Genomic DNA, 16650 nt, shown 5'->3' with positions numbered 1-16650 from the left:
GCCTGCTGGCCATCTTTTCCAAGTTTCTTGTGTATGTAATTCAAAGGCAAAATTTAAGATTATATTTGGACCATAGTTTGGTAAAAATTTTTATGATACTTTCACAAATAAAATAAATTAAAACCAAATTTGTCTGGCTCTTCTAAACTTCAGGAGGTTTGGGTTTGTTTTTTTTTTTTTTTTCCAGTATCATACAGTTTAATGTGGCAATTATGTATTTCTTCTACTGTATAAAGTGTCAATAGTTCTGCAAAAAATTGGAAAGAATAGATTTCTGTCAAATATTCAAATGCTAGAGAATTCATTCCAATCAATGTGACAAGTTTTTGGTTAGTGGTAGAACTGATTTGCCTTCAGCCTAAACCGTGAAGTGTAGCTTTTTGGCCTTGCACATGTTTCCTACGATCAGCTGCACTGAGCCCTTTGGGAATGAGGAAGATCTGGATTACAGCAAGGGGTGTCTCCTGAGAGGTAAGATGGGGCATGGGAGTTTACACAGTCACTTGGCAGACCAGAGGGCAAGAATGATCAGCATGAAAATAGGAAAGAAAAATAACTGGTTTTAAAGTTAGTTATTAATTTTAACATATTTGTTTAATTTTTTTCCAGAGATGTAGTATCTGTGTCTTGGAATAACATATAAAGCTATATAAAATCTTGAATAAATCAGAATAAAATTTTGGCCTCTTAGTTAAGTGAAAAACTTGACTCTCCTACAGTGAGGATTTCATACTCTTTTTTTAAAAAGAAAATATCATTTCTAAACTATCAAATTTAAATAATTATATTATTATGGCTTTTTAAGATGCAAATGTACTTAATTCTGTGCAGTAATCTGGAGCTACCTTTAATAAATAACTTGCTCACTGAACATGAAAATTAAGATAAAAGCTGTGAATTCAGTACCTGCTATACTTCAGTTTTGAAAGTCACAGTTATAAATTTGGAAGGATAAATTGGACTGTCTTTCATGGGACTGAGAATAATTTACAAAGATGCAAGTGATATCACTTCCAAGTAATAGCAAACAACCTTTACATATATTTTCTCTAGTTGACTTTTTATTAATAAAACAAATTTACTAATTCACAGACTGATTCTAAAGCAAGATTTAGAATGTGATAATAAAAAGATAAAACAGGGATAAATATCTACCTTCTTTCACTTATTTATAAGACAACAGTGTGTTGGGTACTTTTATCTTGCTCATTGCTGCTATGTTTGCATAGAATGCATAAGATGAATGTGGAGTGCTTTCTCAGTTCTGTCTTTTTACATGTGTTCAGTTTATTCCCTTTTTACAGATCCCCCAAAAAGTATCAAAGCAGAGCGTAATACTTAAAACACATTCATATTGTTCTGCTTACGGTTTTCATTATAAAAAAAAACACTGGGGAAAAACTTAGAACACCACTGTTGATTCGATTGTTAAAATTAGCACCATCAGTAGATTAACTTACATTCAAAAAGTCAGTTAGACCATGTAATGCTTCTGCTATGCCTGACGGGGTGGGGAACCCCAATAGCAGAAAGCTATTAGGAGAGCACGGGCTTAAGAGAAGTGTTTTTCAAGATAGAAAGCATACATTCAACTGGAAACAAACACTGATGAAGGATAAAAATGTTTCTGTGTTTTATGTAGAATCACAGTCTGTCCAAAGTCCATCTAAAATCTAACAAATTAGTCGTTCAGCTACAGCAAAACTAAAAAATGTAGTAGTATATGTTTGTTAAGCCTAGAACTGCTTTTTTATTGTCTGCTAATAATTATATCTCTTATTTTAAAGCTCACAATTGCTATAATGACAAGTACTGGTAGAAAGCCATAGAGTGCCAAGAAGTGTGTCGTGAAGCGGGATGTTGCACCAGGAAAGTTGCTATCAATGAACTGAGCACCACGAGAGAAAAAACATACGGAACTAATTGCAGTGGAGGTGTTGGGTCCACCTGCCAAAACAAAAATAAAATAAAGTTAATTCCCTTAGGTAAATTCCTTTTAGCAAAATTAAAACTCAGGCTCCAGTATCTAGCTCATATTTTTAATATATCTAGCCTAAACATTTGCTTGAATGATGAACCAGGCCTATAGGTCACATTTTTTTCACACTTTTGAAATAGGAGCTGATATTCTACATCTTTTTTGTAGTTAATCTTTGCCATATTTTTAAAGAGCAGAATGAAGGGTCTTTAGGAGCTTTCTGTTTCATTTGGGGCTTATCAGACTGTATAGAGAGGGTCTCAAGAAGCACTTTGCTGGGTATTATAGCCTTATGTCATTCATACCAACTTTCAGAATTTAAAAAAGAAGGTTGTCTGTTAGGCACATTAAAAAACAACTGTGTGTAAATATTACCAAAATCATGTATCCACTTTCTAGCAGTTATTCTTACAGTCATATTTTCAGTTACTAGTTGTGGTTTTGTAATAAGGAAGGGCAAGAGATTGATGAAAAATAGTGGATAAAGACTATAAGACCTTGGAGAGGATCAAAGCCTTGGGGCAGGTCCAAAGCTCTAAGTTTTAGCTCCAGTGATGGCTGCTGGTTGCTAACCTTTCCACCCTGGCCCTGGCGTTTTCCCTGTCACCTTGTTTATAACCAGCAAAGTGGCAGATCCAAGCTATTCAACAGTAAGAAAACTGGACAGGAACCATATAGAAATTTGAAAGAATGTCAGTGACGCTGACATTTCAAATTTAGCTCCTTAACCTGTCCCTTGTGCCCGTAAGAGCTTCAGATCAATAAGCTGCCCTTACTCCCTTTTCCATGGCATTATATCTGAATGTTTGCCTCGCTGGTAGCAGAAGGTGCATCTAGGTGGACTTTTTTTTGGTCAGTTCTTACTGCACTGATGTTTTCTGTTCTATTTGAGGCAGTGTAATGCAGTTCTCATGAATATGTGTCAAGCTGCAAAACTCACCTTCTAAAATGCTTATAGTAGGAAAAAGGTGAGGAAAAGACAAATGGAAAACTGAAAGATGAGGAAGAGAGAAAGGAGAAAGAGTTGAACTTTTATCTGTTTTGCTGGTATGGAGTTACAGTATGTCTTTATAACTTGGTAAGTTTCTTTAATAACAGGTAAGTCATCTTTAACTTATAATGGATGCTTTAATTGCATGCAGAAGGAAAGCACACTTTAGCATCTTAATAAAGTTACTTAAAGGGCATTATTTTTTTTAAGCACTTACCACATGTGAAGTTTAAGCCAAAAAATTCATTGACGACAAGAACCTCACTGCTATATTTTTGGAAAGTAAGATAACTTAGCAGTTTGAAAGGTGTTGGCATATCTTCTATGGTCCTTAAATAGAAAAGAAATTAAATTAGCACTTGTTACATTACAAGACACAATTCTACTCCAAATTAAAATACCATGACATCTTTGGTCATAGCCTGTTACAGAAAGTCTTAAGTGTACAGGTAGGGTTTTCAAAAGGCATTCTAGCAGTAAATAAGGTGTCCCAATATTCAGTCCTGAATTGCTTAGGACAGTCACCAATAATTCTATGCAGTCACATTGAAGTAACAAACTAAAAAAAAAAAAAAAAGAGGGGGTCAAGAAAACCAAATATAAACATTACTAGTAAAATATTGTTTGCAAAGTAAGAAACCACAGCGCCTCACCTCATGTTCAATATCAAAAAAGATAGAATATTAACTCATTAGAACAATAATAATGATATGAATAAGGCAAAGAATTAAGAATAAAACTAGAATATGAAAAGTTTTATGATAATTTTATTCAGCTAAACAGCTGCACAACTTCTGCACCTTAAATTGCAAACAAATTGTTTAATGTTATGTTTAATCAATTAAACATATAAACGCAGCAGAAATGCCCACTAAGCCACGTCTCAGTGCCATTTTTAATATCCTTGCCTGTGAAGATTGATCACTGAAGACCTTCACAGTGTTAGTTAGCAATTTCTGTACTGTAAAATAAGGTGAAAAAAACACTAATACTTTTTAAGGCATTAGGGCATTATACTATGGTAGAAAGAGTAACTGTTTTTCCCAGTTTAAGCATACATTGTCATGAAATTTAACTGGGGCCAAATTAACTGGATATCAAGCTAGTTGCATTTTGATAAGCAAGGAGGGGCTGAAGTCTGCTGCTTCATCAGCTTTGTGAAGACCTGTGGTTTTCTTGAAGACAACTTGATAGCAACTAGTGTTAGGCTTAATTCATTTGTATGGGAAAAGGCTCAGCAGAGGATATCATGTTTGCTGGAAATCTGAAGAAAGCTAATGAGGTTTTCTGACAATAATACATTTATTCTGGCACATATCTCAAAGAGCAGAGTAGTTCCAGTACTGGAAAATGTTAGGGGAATAGTGTTAAAAGTTCATGAATATTAGTGATTTACAATGAAAAAAAAATTGCACATTAATACAGCAAAGGAAACATAATTTGGGGGGCACTTACTTAACTAGTTCATGATTTATTATTACTACATAATTCAGTCTGCACAGATAGAAAAAGTGCCTGAAAAGTTCAATGAATAAACGGGAGAGTAACAGTTGAAAATAACCTTTTTGCAGTCAAAAATTCACAGCTTTTAATATCTACTAAGTTCCAGCAATTACTCTTTTTTTTATAGAATCCTTTAATGAGGACAGCATTTCGTGTGATCCTGTTGGCATGGCTATAAAAATTAACAGAGCTGATAAATTTGAATTGTTCATTTTTTCCTTTAATTCAATTGCAAAAATAGGCAGTGAAGAATCTTTAAAATGTCAGTATTTTTAGTAATAGCTAAAAGATAATTAAATGCCTTTTTTAGATATCTTGTACAAGGTCTAGCACGATCAGATAGTCACTTCTCTGAAAATAACAGCTGCACTTCTGTGCATTATTGCTCTGCATCATTAGAAACTGTTCATGAAGCTATTGTAGATGAATGTTATTTTAACATTAAAACCTTAGGGAAATAAATCTTTTTCCTACCTTAGAAGTCCGGTTCCCACTATCACACCTGCTGAATTAAGCAGCGCCACTCCACTTTGGACTGTATTTGGGTTTTGAACCACACCAAGTAAAACAAGTGTTAGTAGCTCACCAACCACATGAGTTGCCAAGATAACCGCAAAGAAACATCCAAATCTGGCAGCATCAGGATTCAACCCTACCGTCCTGTACAAAGATGAGCAAAAGAATATTTTAAAAGTGCGTTTGCTCTAGACTTGACATCTAACCTTTATTTATTTATATTTAGCTTAGCAAGTGAACAGTTTGTAAGCTGTTTGGACCCTTAGCATAGCAGACCTCTGTTCACTTCTTGATCTAAGTGCAGACATCTAAGTAAGAGGTTCTGTGCAGGCGCAGGTGTAGCAGAAGTCTGCAGTATTTCAAGATGACCACCATCACTTTTACAACCCTTTAAGCTAATGACTGACTTCCTGCCTTTAGATTCTGTGCAGTGGGAGTTAGTTATAGAGGAGTCACGTATTTAAAGAGCATCTTTATGCAGATAATTAACAGGTAGAATTTTGCATATCTGTTACCATGCATGCAAATTCATGATTTGGAGATGGCTGTCTGGGTTAGATTTAAAGAAGGATATACTCATTCTAATTAAATGGAAGGCTAATTCAATTCACCATCCATGTAATTCATCCAAATGCAATTTCCTCTAAACTCTTGCTGTCTTTATTAAACAGCACATTCTTCCCAGCTCTTCATTAATTTGCATAAGGAAAAAAAAAATCCCATAATCAGTGGTAATGGTTTGGAAGTTAAGGCAGGCCAGCATTTCCCTGGCAAACAATTCAGTCTCATACTGTATATGACAGATGACAAAATCTTTTATTATATGGTGACATATGGTTCTTCTTCCAAACTTACACTGTATCTAGTGCAGTGTCCTCTTAGCTAACAAGCAGCAGCAGCTCAACGTTGTGCTTCAGCTTCCTTGCTCAATGTAAAGCCATGTGACTTTTATTTATTTAATTTTTAACTATACCACCTTCAAACCATGGTTTGAAAATAGAAGTGTTGATTTTTTTCACAGGTTTTCCTTTAGCATTTTTGCACACAATGCAGAAATAGTCTCAATTATTAGAAATAGATAGCTGAACACAGATTCTTCAAGTATTAAACATTTCATAGACCTAGCAGGTATTAACCCCTAATCACAGGTGGGTGCAGAAGTAAGAGCTCTTCAAAGTCCTACCATTAAGCTATTGCCTCCTCTGAAGAGCTCTAATACTTTACTAAGAGCTACATAGATACAGACTAGGAAGTCAGGGGTAGCTATAAAAAGGCCTAAAACAGAAGAGAGGTTAAAAAAAAAATGACAGGAGAGAGAATATTATAACCAAGGAACAGCAGGATAATAGAAACTGTTAGAGTATTGCAGCGCCTGAGGGAAATGCCTGCCTGTACGAGAAGGCCTAAAAGCCTCTCCGAAAGTTATGCCTCCACACAAGGCAGTCCTGCACAGATACACCCTCCAAAAGTTCACGGAGCAAATGCTAGCCCTAAGAGGCTTACGGGCACGAGGGGATTGCCAGGAAGCCTATTGCTAACACAGTGCCTGAAGTTGATAACAAGAAGAAAGTATCAATCCAATAGATAATCCTAGTACTTACCAGTATATAAAGGCGCTGAAAATTGCTACACTGATGATACTGAAGGGCAGAAAATGTAGTATGTAGGCCACAAGCATTTGCCATTTCTGATACAAGCCATCTTTGCTTTCCTGGTCACTGATCGCACGTAAGGGTGGAACTGGATTAAATACATTAAAAAAAAGAGTAAATCGCCATTGAATAAAGAGACCAAGACTTGTTGCTTGCAAAAGAGCCAAGCAAAGCTTAAGCACTGAAATGAGCAGCCACATCACCTTTTCCACTGCAAGTGCAAAATATGCATTAGCCTGCAGATTGCAAAGGTTTGCATGCTTAAGGAGAGAAGCCTAACTATGTGACATGCAGGACAGTCTTCTAGCAGATGTAAATTAACCACTTGAAAAAACTGCCTTCGTTGGATAATATTTGGAGGTGCTCTGATCTAAAGGTGACAACAGCAGTGTATTTATGTTCCTTACATGGGCAGGACAGTTTTTAGGCTGCAAGTAAAATCTGTTGTTGGTATTTGTGTGGCGAATTGACAGCAGCTGTAAGAGAGGCATGCTTTAGTAAGAATGTAATCACATAATACTCTCAAATTTAATTATCCTTAATTTCTGTCAAACCTTTTTTGCGCTTTCTTTGCCTGTGGTTTTGATTTCAATTACGATGGTAAATTACAGTCCTAGACTTTGTCCTGCTTTTATAATGCTACACGCAAGCGAGCTAAGGGTTCTTGCGTAGTTCAGACTGCAGCCTCAGTACAGAGGCCAGCTGTAAAAAGGGAGAGGCAGGGATTAATAGCACTGAGCTCCTCTAATGCATTAGTCTTTTCCTGAGGTGCAACGCTTGCTGTTGCTTCCCTCTGGATTTCATGCCATTGTACCAACTCTGACATTGCCCGCAGCCGTGAGGAGCCTTTCAGGAACAGCCTTCACGAGGCATTTCCGCTATTCGCAAAGCAGGACGCGGCGCAGAAGGGGAACTCACAGAGTGCGACGGCGTTGAGCATGCCCGTGTAGGGGGGGGCACTCACGCACTGGTAGATCAGCCCCACGCGGTCCTGCACCGCTCCCCTTAGGAGGTCGAGCTTCAGTCTAAGGAGGAAAAATGCTACAAACAAGCCAAACAGCAGGTTCTGGAAGAGGCGCATAATGATGCCCATCTTATCTTTGGAGAAGTTCCTAGTTATCCTCCTGATAACAAAACATAACAGCAACAAGAGGGCCGTTAGCGAGGATTGGTCCCATGTTGGTTCTTTAGCTTTGAACAAATCTTACGTGCAAGAGGTCCACAAAGAGCTAGTATTACAGTAAGACAGACAGAAGTATTAGACCAAAAGAAAGAGAAGAAAAAAAAGTATTTCTGTATGTGAAAAAACAGAGATCAGTGCATAAGAAGCAAAATAAAAAAAAAAACCTTACCGTAAAAGAATCCATAATTTGGAAAATGCATTGGGTGAGTCTTTGCTTTTGAATGGTATTGGTGGCAGCTCTTTCATACCCTTTGTCCTTTCGATGGCCGCCAGGACTTGGCTGAAGATCTGGGAGTTTTTGTAGGCCGACGCAAAGATCTGAACCCTACTGTAGGTTTCAAGCTCGCGTTCCTTGCTTCGCGTGTCCACAGATGTCAGATCCACTGCAGATTGCAAAGCATTCACCATATAAAGCACTTTCCCTTTTTATTTCGCCCAGCCCCTGCAACTTGCCTTCCTCATCTCCAGCCTGAAATGTGCGAAGGAGAAAAGGCCCACTTGAAACTATTCAAAGTTGCTTTTTATTCACCACTTTCATCTGGAAAAGTCTGAATGGATGAATGGGCTGGAACATCTGAGCCATGTCTGGCCCATTAGCCTTCTCCATCAGCAGCACAGAGCTGTGTCATCTGCAAAGCACTGTCTCTGTCAGGGGCTTGGCAGCACCAGTCGAGGAGGAACAGTGACAAGGATGAAAAGATGCCTTTCTGACCATGTATGTTTCACGTTTTCAGGAAAATTCTCAGACACAGCTCCCTGACTGCCCCTTTCCTCCACTGGCTCTTCCACGGAGCTTCACTGTTAGATTGCGCTGAGCTCATCTAGCTCTAGTTCATCTAGTCCCTGCTCCTCTGCACTTGGGACATTGCAGTTGTGCTGTATGTCATCCATCTCCTTCTCAAACACTCCTCTGTTTTGATGTGTAGCTAGAGGACGTGCAGCAGGCCAGATCCCCAGGCGGGCTCAGCCCTAGCTGAGGAAACTATTACTTAATGCAGCGGAACTTGCAAAAGCTCAACACCTCACAGAGTTAATGCTGCCTTCTAATAAACCCACCTATATCTATTCCTAGCACCTTTTTTTTTTTTTCGTGGGGGGTAAGGGGGATGTGTGTGGAAATTTGTGCTTGTTATTCATACAAGGCATATGAGGCAGGCAATAGAGCTGCGGAGCTTTGGAAATTTCTTTTTTTCTATAATAGCAGCAAATTATCCAAGGACTCAGAAATCAAGATTGTTGTTCTCATGCAGAGACGTTCTTACAGATTCTTGTATCATTTGTCTCTGTTGCCTATAATATCTATATATGAATTATTCTTAAGCTTTCTGTCATCCTTGGACTTTCTCAGTGTTACACCCAACTTCAAAATACAAATTGAACAACAATAAAGAACATCCACAGCCCTTGTACCATGTTTCTTGAAGTGTCCTCCACTAATTCTTTTGTGGTCCAAAAGCTGGAATAAGCAGAATTGTCTCTGATGGCAAACCTGACCAAAACTGGGACTTGACTTCCGTAAATATGAACATCCAAAACTCACTTGTCTGCCAACCTGGCCAGTGGACGTGTTTGAAGCAACATAGCAAATACATGGCAAACGGTTGTGTTTTAAATACCTAATGCAGCATGAGTCACTAGACCAAATTAGCCAATGCCTACCATGCATTTGTACCTCTTTATGAATATAACACATGACATTTCCATAATACAGCCAGTGCTCAATACACAGGATCTTATTTTCCCCTGGTGATGGTGTAAATGATATCAGAATCTGTCCCTTCATTCAAATCATTAAATCACACACACAAAAAAATAAACTACCAATTTTCCAAAGACTCAATATTCAGATGATTCTTTGATCTAAACTGTATTTTTTCCTTTCTCTTGTCACATTCAAAGGTTGACATTTTAAGAATGCACTACTCTCTTTTACCATGCCTTTTAAAGAGAGGGTCTAAATCTCAAATCATCTATGCATTTCAAGATTATTGAAATTCATGAAGACAAAATTATCCTCACTGTTGCACCAGTATTTTCAGCTTCATTCCATTCTAGCTTCATGTCGACAACCATCCTCTCTTCTCTCCGAATTTAGGATGCCATCAAGACAATAGGAAATGCTGCCTTTTCTGAACGTGCCGTGTTTCTGAATGCAGCTTTTCGGCTCGGTCAGATTCACTAGTTAACATTCAGCTAATATTGTCAGAAATCGGCCCACCCAGAGGATTTAAATAGATGAATGTATACACATACATATGCGTATGTATGATGACTGTACACACACTCACACACAGTCACCAAACACGTGTCCATGTGCACAGAGGCCCTGCAATGTATCCAGGCCTCATTTTCCAAAATCTCTTACAGAAACCTCTTAGGTCTTATATGGATAGCACAGGACATAATCTTTCGGCAAGGGCTTGCTATCATCTGCCTTGAGGAGACAGTACCTTCCGTTCCAGTAGGATATCCAGGTACCAGCAACTCCCCCAAATTTCTGAAATCTCAAATTGTGAATCTGTAGAAATTGGAGCCTCACTCATTCTCTGACTTGTTCTGCATCCTTCCATTCAGGCACATTAGCCCAGATGTGCTTGCAAAATCAGCAGCTTCCTTCAGTTGCTTGGCATCCCAGAAGTCTCTTAGAGCCGGAGACTTGCCAGATGGGCATTACAGTATCCAGTGGATAGCCAAAAGCAGCTACCGTTGTAATGCAGAGGTTTCATGGAGCTGAGATTTCCTCTTTATTAGTAGCTTATTCAACCATTTCCTTATGTTGTGCTTCAGTCCCACTGCAAACTTTTGCTGTTTTAAGGGGTCCATGGAGGTCACACTGACCCAGCTCTCCCTCACTTCTGAGCTGAGCACATTTACAATGTTGGGGAAGAATTCAAATACATTTCTATATCTCTGGAAAAACTCTATCTTGGGAACAAAGCAAATGGTTTGTTTAAAGGAAACCCATGCTTTTGCCAAAATAACATAGATAACCTTACCATAGATGTCAAAAGGATTTGCTTGCTCTGGACAAGAATAGCCACAGTCACTGAAAAATGTTATCATTTCCATAGGGTTCCCACAGAAAACCATTTCTCCAAAGCTCATGATGGCTACTTTGTCAAATAACTGTTGGAACAAAGCAATACATTAGCAGTGTCTTCTGAGAAGTGCATTAGTTCTTGAGTATAGCTCATGTTCTTGGTGATAAAAATGCTTTGACAGGAAAAACAGCTTTGACGCATTCACTTTTCCTTAGTATCTTCCTGCCAAAGGAAGTTTGTCCTTTCTGTCATTCCTCTCACTGGTAATGCAAGATGACACATTCGTAGGCTCTTAAAATGAGTGATTCCCGAAGGTGTCAGAGTCAGCTGCTTGCAGAGGGAAGGGGCAGTCCAAGAACAGCAACGGGAGCTGCACCCTTCTGACCGCAGCTCCAAGGCACATTTAGTTAATTGCTGACCCCCTTCGGCGCTGAATAGCCTCAATCTGTAAAACCCCCGGATTACTGGGAAGATTAGTTATTATCTATGAAGTGCTTAAGGACTTCACTAGTGCTGCTGTTTGGGAGCGCATCGGCATGGTCCCCAGCAGCTACAATTAACACATATTGCCAGGGCACTGGTACCACTTTCAGTCCAGGAAAGCGCCATCACTCCCCTATAACTCTGTGACCACTTTTACATTAGATACAGCCAGACAGAAAAGAGTGGTGTAAAAGTGGTGTAAAATTCAGAAGACCCAAGTGGGAACTAGGAATGAAAGGGAGAAATTTGCTCCCCATTCCAAGCCTGTGACACAGGCCTGCCCCACGCATGGTCAAGGTGAACCCACATGGCCTGACCCAAAGAGGAAACAACATGGGAAGAGACAGAAAAAAGATCCTTCTCCATTCAAAATCATGGAAATGTTGGTCTGTCTCTAGCTGCAAGCATGCAACTATGCAAGTTGCAAATATGAATATATAATCATAAATAGGCAATACTTACATATTCAATAATACATGAATGATAAATAAGTAATGATAAATAATGATTTATTTGCCTCGTCCCGGTGTTTCTTTTTTTGGTAGCCATATAACATACCACGGCTATTAACACAGTTAATGCACATTCGCTTTGTGTCCCAAAATGCCCTCCCACTGTCCAGAGCTGGAAGGTTGGAAACAAAGTGCCTGTTTTTAATGTGGGGCAGGAGGAAGCAGGAGAGCCACTGTTATAGGTTTTGCACTTTTATCCCCCGCCAAACTCAAGCATTCTAAAGTCTGACAAAACGGGTAAAAAAAGCAGCTGTTAGTGAGCAATCTCATTTACCTTCAAGAGTTCTGAGCGAGGCTGGTGAATTGTAATAATGACGATGCGGTCCCTGTGTGCCAGCTTGGAGAGCAGGGAGACGATCTGGTTTGCAGTCAGGCAGTCCAGGCCTGTGGTGGGTTCATCAAGGAGCATGATCTCTGTGGAAACACGAGAAATGTCATTAAAACTCAAGGAAATGGGGAGGAAATGTTACAACTTCTGCCCTCACAGGTAATTTGACAAATACTACAGAGAACACTGTACATGTAAAATTCCACATGTAAAGCAGAGTACGTATAATCAATCATTATAGCTTGATCTTTCAGCTCTAATTTGCTTTGGAGGTCCTAAGGTTAGAGATTGATTGGGAAAGTTGTAAAATCAGTGGAGGTTAAAAAAGGGAACTGCTTAAAGAAGTAAACATGTCAAAGATGATGGAGATACCAGTGGCCCTTCTTTGAGACAAGCAGAAGGGCTGGATGGCTTGCTAAAGGCATGTTTCCTCATACTTCAATGTATTAAAATATGCTGTTTGTTTTACTGTAACAGGAAGAACATGGCAGTGTTCAAGAAACACGTGCATAAAGCACTTAGGGACATGGTTTAGCAGGGTGGTGGTGATGGGTTCATGGTTGGACTCAATGATCTAGAAGGTCTTTTCCAACCATAATGATTCTCCTTCATATTGAATTGAATGGTGACCTACTTCAGTTTCAACTACTAAAAACAAGGACATAAGACCTGCAGGAATACAGCATAATCATTTGTTTCTGAAAATTACCAAAATAATTTGATGAATACATTTGCTTCTAAGAACAATAGTGATAAAATTCACCACATATATCAATAAAACAGACATAATTGCCTGGAAGCTATAATATGAATAAGTGAGTTTATGCATAGCATAAACTCACATTAAAAGATAGTTTTATGGACAAGTCCCTACGGGTAAAGGCAGGTATGGTCTGTTTGGCCTCTTTTTTTTGTGCAGTTGATACAAGTGCATTAGTTACTCTTGTAGGCAGGTCCAGGTGCATGATCTCATTTCATTTAGATCCAAAATATCCTTCCAATAAGAGAAACTCTCTTAAGTGACAAATTAAAGTTTCATCTGCTCTTTTCTCTGGCTAATCCTCTCATTCACTCAGTTATTCTGCTTTGATTTTTATCCGATTTTTTCTTTGCATTAAAACTACAGCCATCTGCAGAAGTGTGGCATTCATCAGTATCTGCTTTCTTATCAAGAGAAATGCAATCCCATTTCATCGCTGCCTGCAGCTAGACGGAGCCTGGGGATGTGTTTTCTGTACTGACTTTCTGTCTAAACTGGAGCTGCTACATGAAGGCCACGGTACCTCTCAGCACTTACTGTGTGTGCTGGTGCCTTGTCCAAGGGAGCCGAGCTCAAGCTCTGGCTGCCTTTCTGGCTCATGGCTCTCGCACACAGGGCTCGATGCCAGCCATCCTGCTACAAGACAGTGCTTCCCTACGTGCGCTTTCAACGTACCGAACAAACCATAAATCAATCTGTCACAACCAACAGTTCGTACATGGGAAAGAGGTGAGGCCGTTAAGTACGAGTCTAACCACGTGCGCATTCCTAAGATTTTAGAATTATCATCTGCTTTCCAAGACCAGGCAATACATTTATGGCAGACCAGCATTATTGCTCATTTTTTTCTGTCATTACAAGACAATTCTGCTTCTGTGAATTTCAAAATACAAAATGCTTTTGTATTTTAAAGATGATGATGGACAAGCCTGGTGGGAGAGCGAAGTGACACCGTGTTACTTCATTTCGAAGATCTGTGTAGTGGTACTTACTGGGATCTTGTAGTAACTGGGCTGCAATTGAAACACGACGCCTCTCACCCCCCGAAATTCCTACACAAATACGGCTTCCAATTATTTTGTCAGCAATGTGGCTGAGGCTCAACTCAGCCATAACTGATTCTACCTGAAAAATAATTACAATTTACAAAGACTAGTCACTGTTGAATTCAGATACAAGCGTGCAAAGTTAAAAATTGAGAGGAAAAAAAAAATGTAACTATAAGCCTTCCCAATATGCTACTTGCATTCATTCTACTGAAAAACATTTACTGTAATCTGCCTTCCACCTGTTGAAATTGTATACTTTTAATTTTATTTGTATTTATTCTTAAACAATGAGAATTTTAGCTTCCATTAACAGGAAGAGATGCGGCTAGAAGAAGGAAAAGTCTGAATCATTAGACCAGTGTGCTTGTCTAACTGTCAAAACAGGGGAGCAGAAAGGCAAGTCAATTCTGGGAAAGCACAAAGTGCTGAACGGAAGATAGGTGGAGAGAGAAGACCAATAGCAAGAGCAGGGAATATGGAATCTTTACTCTTAACTGGGGCCAAAAAGAGACTTTTAGTAGATTTGAAATGCAGTGTTTTGGTAGAGAAAGTAGGTTGTAGGTTATTAGATTAGAGCTCTTCTAGTGAGTGAGAGAGACAGAGCAGCATCAGAGATGTCTTTGCAGTCCCTGAAAACTGCCAAGACCCATGGCCTCAAAGACTTGGGAAGCCACAGCTGGGAACTGTGCACGATACCAAGACCAGCATCTACAACATCAGTGGCTGTTGCTTCAAAGGGGAGGGTTTTATTCCTGCATATTCACTGTTCCCCCAGGCAATGGTGCAAGCCCCGCGCGGAGGAGGGCAGTATCTGGAGCCCGCGCCCCACTGTGTCTCAGGTGAAAAATCTCTGCATGATCCTGAGCAAGTCACTTGGCTTCACATGCCGCTTTCTACCATTGCAGAATAAAGAGTAGGGAATGAAAGTGCTGCTAGGGATAGATCATAAATTACAGACCTTCTTTTTGATGAAGTTGCTGGAGCATTTCCGACGAGCCAGCAAAGCAGTATAGGTCAGAGATTCTTTTATGGTGAGGAAGCTTAGCAAAGTGTCATTCTAAAATAAGGTAAAGAGGAAGCAACAGTTAGTCCTATAATACTTAGCATCTCACTTTTTTGCCAACACACCCTTCACACAGTTTTTTTCTTTTTATCACTGAATTAGTACTAATTTTACTACTGAAAGCATAGTCAGATTCCATTATTCTGTTATACTGGCAACTCTTCCTTTTTTTGCAGAAGAGTAACTGGGGTGCACAAAAGTTAACTGAGAGATCAACCTGTGGCACGTAAGAGAAGCAGTCCTTAAACTGTTCCTTCTTCAGCTGACGCCCGTTCACATACACCTTGCCAAAGAAGCTGTCTTTATGCTCCAGTCTTCCTGCTACTGCATCCAGAAGCGTCGTTTTCCCAGACCCTTTTAACCAAAAGAAATTAATAATGGGATGAGATGAATTTTACAATCTCAACGGCCATAGCCTCACTTGGATACGAAAATAGGAAAATATTTTTTATTGATTAAAACATGCGGTCTGTTACAGGAAAGGAAAGTAAATGGGAAATCTCAAAGGTGTACAAACTAGTACTTAACTTACCCAAATTCACATTTCACAGGGAAACATTTGGGTTTAGAGGTAACCTTATCTGTTATTGAAGTTATAGTTGCTGGCTGGATGACTGAAGACAGAGCTCTGGAAACCAAGTGTCAAGTTATCCAAAGCAGGGGTTAAAACCAGCTGTGGCTTCATTATTTAAAATACCGGTCTCTGTCAGATTCAACCCGTTGTGGAAACAGATGGTATTAGTTCCAGTTTGGTTGTTTTTAAACCAGGAAACAGACTTACCAGAGTTTCCTAAAATGCCCATCATCTGGCCGCTCTCCATGTGAAACGAAACGTCCTTGAGTATCTGCCGCGTCCATTTCTTGCGGTAGGAAGGAAGGTTCCACCAGGGCCCGACGCGCTCCCTTGGGGACAAACCGAACAGCATCACAGTGAGACACGGGCGGTTGGAAACCACCTGTCAGGCAAGCGAGAGCAGCGCAACTTTCCGCATGCATTTGTGTGGAGGGGAACCTGGAAGGATTGTAGTTTGCTGAAAGACAAATTTGTTTCCCCACACACAAATTTTCACTTTGACGTTATCTGGAAGATAAAGCAAAGTCCATGCGGGTTTTCCTGACCCGCTGGAGGGCTTGCTCCCCTCACATGGCAACACGGCGAGCGTGAGCAGAGACTTGGCTTACCAGAGACATCAACCCGCCACGCTCCTTACTGCAGGAGCAGGAAGGAGCTAAGGAGGGGGCAGAGCTGCTCCAAAGACCTCCTTCAAGCACCTTCAAAAGCAACGTCTCCCAGCTGGCAGAGCCACCCTTCCTCATCCTCCTCCCGGCTCCACGCACCCTCCCTGCCCTACCTGATGGTGTAGCAGAGGCCCCGGACGCTGACGCTGTTTCGGGGCTGCGCCCCGTTCTCGCTGCCCTCCGGCGCCGGGCACGGCTGGCTCGACATAGCGGCTCTGCGGTGCCTCCGCCGCGGCCGCCAGCCGGGCTCTGCGCCTCAGCGCGGCAGTGACCCCGGCCCCACGTGCCCGCGGGTTGCCTCAGAGGGAGGAGGGCACCCACCGCCCTCTCTTCCCCCACCAAATAAGCGATA

At 40.3% G+C, this 16650-nt stretch overlaps 1 protein-coding gene across 1 annotated transcript; it reads right to left on the bottom strand.

Moving 5' to 3' along the window:
- Positions 1–1737: 1737 nt before the first annotated feature.
- On the bottom strand, positions 1738–16506 carry ABCG5 (ATP binding cassette subfamily G member 5). The gene is made up of 13 exons (XM_010223387.2): positions 16412–16506; positions 15841–15962; positions 15277–15413; positions 14955–15053; positions 13940–14072; positions 12134–12273; positions 10820–10949; positions 7993–8206; positions 7559–7764; positions 6590–6728; positions 4947–5132; positions 3187–3299; positions 1738–1947 (listed from the first exon to the last, which is right to left on the bottom strand). The coding sequence occupies exons 1-13, from the start codon at positions 16504–16506 to the stop codon at positions 1751–1753; spliced, it is 1911 nt and encodes a 636-aa protein (XP_010221689.2). The 3' UTR covers positions 1738–1750.
- Between the last annotated feature and the right edge of the window lie 144 nt (positions 16507–16650).

This window comes from Tinamus guttatus, unplaced genomic scaffold, assembly GCF_059628265.1.
Source record: "Tinamus guttatus ecotype Peru unplaced genomic scaffold, ASM5962826v1 Tinamus_guttatus_pri_ptg000286l, whole genome shotgun sequence".
NCBI classification, from domain to species: Eukaryota; Metazoa; Chordata; class Aves; order Tinamiformes; family Tinamidae; genus Tinamus; species Tinamus guttatus.
Note: the sequence above shows the minus strand (reverse complement) of the source record. Positions and strands in the feature narration are given on the sequence as shown.